A 3,023-nucleotide genomic window follows, 5' to 3' on the forward strand; every position below is an offset into this window, starting at 1 on the left:
TGTAAATGTTAACTCATACACATGCTGTTCTAATGAACACAACAGCCTTAAATTGCGTTTTAAGCATCAGGAAAATTGTTTTTAGTGTTTATTCTTAGCATCTGAATTGTTGTTGTGACAAATATTAATTAAATCTGGGGGGACAAGGGGGAATACAGGGGGGTTGTTACTGACTTTGTGGAGTGGTGTGAGAAAAATCACCTGGTCCTGAACACCGACCAGCAAAAGAGATGGGGATTGACCCCCAGTGGAAATCACCAACACTCACGCTGGTGAGCTTGCAGGGCTCAGATATTGAGATTGTGGACACCTTTAAATACCTGGATGTCCACCTCAACAATAAACTGGATTGGACCAACAACACAGATGCCCTGTACAGGAAGGGCCAGAGCTGCCCACCCGTCTGCATGGATCATTAACTACCTCACTGGGTCTGTCCTGGCCTGCTCTCTGGACTCCATTGAGGAGGTGGCGGACAGAAGGATGCTGGCGAAACTAAAACCCATCATGCATAACCCCTCCTATCCCCTGCACAACACAGTGGAGGCTCTGAACAATTATTTTAGCATGAGACTGTTACATCCTCAGTGTAAGAAGGAACATTACCACAGGTCGTTCCTCCCCACAGCAATCAGACTGTACAACACATCACTGCAGTGATAAGCTACATGAAATTATGAGAGACTATGTAATAGTTGACGGAGGTGCAATAACCAGCTCTTGGGGATGAAATGCATTGTAAATAGGCTCATGTGTAATATCTTGTTCCTGATTTCTCTCCAATACTGTACATTGCCCTGCTTCAGGTATTTTTGAGTAGTTCCTCAGAGATCCCTCGCTGAAACACAGGTTTCTTTTCCCCATTGTAGGATTAATTGTGTGAGTAATATTCGATTGTTCTTGATTTCCTGGTTCTTTAGTCTCTACTGCTGTTCCTGATTCTCTCCAGTGCTGCTTTGCCCTGTTTTTAGGTGCCTTTGATTTGCTTATTTGTGCTGTGTAAAATGTAACGTTCTGATGATGCTACTTTTATAATCCTTGTGCGTATTGGTCCTAATGCTTTGTTGCCTTTATGTAACTTTTTATTTTAAGACTAAGTGTTCTTTGTTACTACGTACTTACAGCAGCTGTGTCCTCGTTGTGTTCTTTCCCGTGTTTCTATGAAGTTCTGTTCTTATGTGTCTGTTCTTATGGTGTTATGTTGGTTGTTCTCTATTGCTGCTGTAACACAGAAATTTCCCCACTGTGGGATCAATAAAGTACCTACCTACCTACCTTAAATAATGGTGAAACTATTTGTTGTTTAGGGGTTGTTTTTTTTCTCAACACAGAGCACAAAAGCTGTCAAAAAGTAACTTTACCAGTGGTCTTCAGAAACTCAACGAGCTGATCCCTCTTGGAGAATTTGGTAACTTGGACGAACGTCTGCTCTACATCAGTGCAGGCTCCGCCCACCTCACCCACAGCCAAGAACAAATAGTCAGTCTTGAGGAAGTCAGCTGCCATCCTGTAAATACATGGGTCAATACCAATACATGCTCATCAACCCAGCTTACTTGTAGGACAGTAATGCACATCAACAGTAAAAGCAGTGGCTGATCCATGAGCAGACCTCTGGATGTCTTCAGGGAAGGTGGCGCTGAACATCAAAGTCTGATGATTCTCTTTGGGTGGCATTCCAGGGGAGCCCACCAGGCGGCGCATGTCAGGCTCAAAACCCATATCCAACATCCTGTCAGCTTCATCCAGCACCAAGTACCTCAACTTACTCAACCCAACCTGGAGCACATACACCATTTAATTACATGTTTAAGTTTTCAACTATAGACTGTATATAAAGATGGTCGATGCGACACCCCTTCCCTCTACTATACAAAAGTGAAACCAAAATATCATGAACACGGCAGCTGCCATTTTGGAACCAAATTCTTCACAGCAGCAACTTTGTTGAACAGTATCTGACTGCCAATCAAGGCTATCAAATCATCTGAAATACTGCCCACCTCTTTTTATATCATCAAATAACTTATTAAAATCCTCACCATTTGCTAACATTGAGGGGGAAGGGTTTATCACCTGCAACCAGCCACCTAAGGTGATCAAATGTGAGCTGTCATGTCGTCCATCTTAATATACAGTTTATGCTTTCAACTAAAAACTGTACAACTTTGATTTGCATATCAAATGACTGAAAAATCTGAATTTGTTTACCTTTCCTCTTCCAATCATATCCAACAGTCTCCCTGGTGTTCCACACAGCACATTGCATCCCTTTAATATTTCTCTTATCTGATATCCAGTGCTGACTCCACCATAAACGACTACCGGACGCACACATGTTCTACACCAGTAAAAACAAAATAAGATCAGAGGCCAGGAGAATATGCAACTGAGGAAATCTTCTATTTGTAGAGTGTATTCCACATCCTTTGGGGCAATTAAGGAGTTTCATGATTCTTAAAGCCATTGTCTCAACCTACCCAAAGGCAAACTTCCTGGCCTCCAGGTAGATCTGGTTGATGAGCTCCCTGGTTGGGGCAACAATGATGGCTTCAGGTTCCTGCAGCTCACTGAAGCAACTGGCTGCCACTCCATCTACCATCAGCTGCTGCAGAATGGGGAGCAGGAAGGAGGCCTACAGAGGGAATGATAAATTTAACCTCTACCCACAAACTTCCACCTTTTCCAGGGTTCCTGATGCTCTTTCATCTCACCGTTTTACCAGATCCAGTCTGGGCACAGGCCATGAGATCTCTGCCAGCAGAAATGATTGGAATACCGTGCTTCTGCACAGGAGTCGGCTTCACATAACCAGACTTGCTGACATTTCTTCTCAGGGTCTCACACAATTCTGCCTCATCAAAAGTCTAAACACAACAGATGAAACATACATGAGCTTTAAGAGAGATTTCACACTGATTGCCATAAAGTGATCAGAATTACTCACTTGTTATGCAAAGACACATGCTCAGTCTACAAATTAAGTGGCAAGAGATGTCCTTTGAGCTGGTAATCAAAACCAA

The 3,023-nt window shown here is 43.0% G+C and overlaps 1 protein-coding gene across 1 annotated transcript; it reads right to left on the reverse strand.

Annotated features, from left to right (window-relative positions):
- Positions 1–1,361: 1,361 nt before the first annotated feature.
- ddx4 (DEAD (Asp-Glu-Ala-Asp) box polypeptide 4) lies at positions 1,362–2,867 on the reverse strand (the record flags this gene model as incomplete). The annotated part of the gene is given in 5 exon segments (XM_020589305.1): positions 1,362–1,507; positions 1,613–1,779; positions 2,212–2,341; positions 2,481–2,635; positions 2,715–2,867. Coding segments are annotated over 5 exon segments (751 nt in total), but the record flags the coding sequence as incomplete, so codon positions are not given.
- Between the last annotated feature and the right edge of the window lie 156 nt (positions 2,868–3,023).

The sequence above is a fragment of the Monopterus albus genome, unplaced genomic scaffold, assembly GCF_001952655.1.
Source record: "Monopterus albus unplaced genomic scaffold, M_albus_1.0 scaffold1661.1, whole genome shotgun sequence".
Taxonomy (NCBI): Eukaryota; Metazoa; Chordata; class Actinopteri; order Synbranchiformes; family Synbranchidae; genus Monopterus; species Monopterus albus.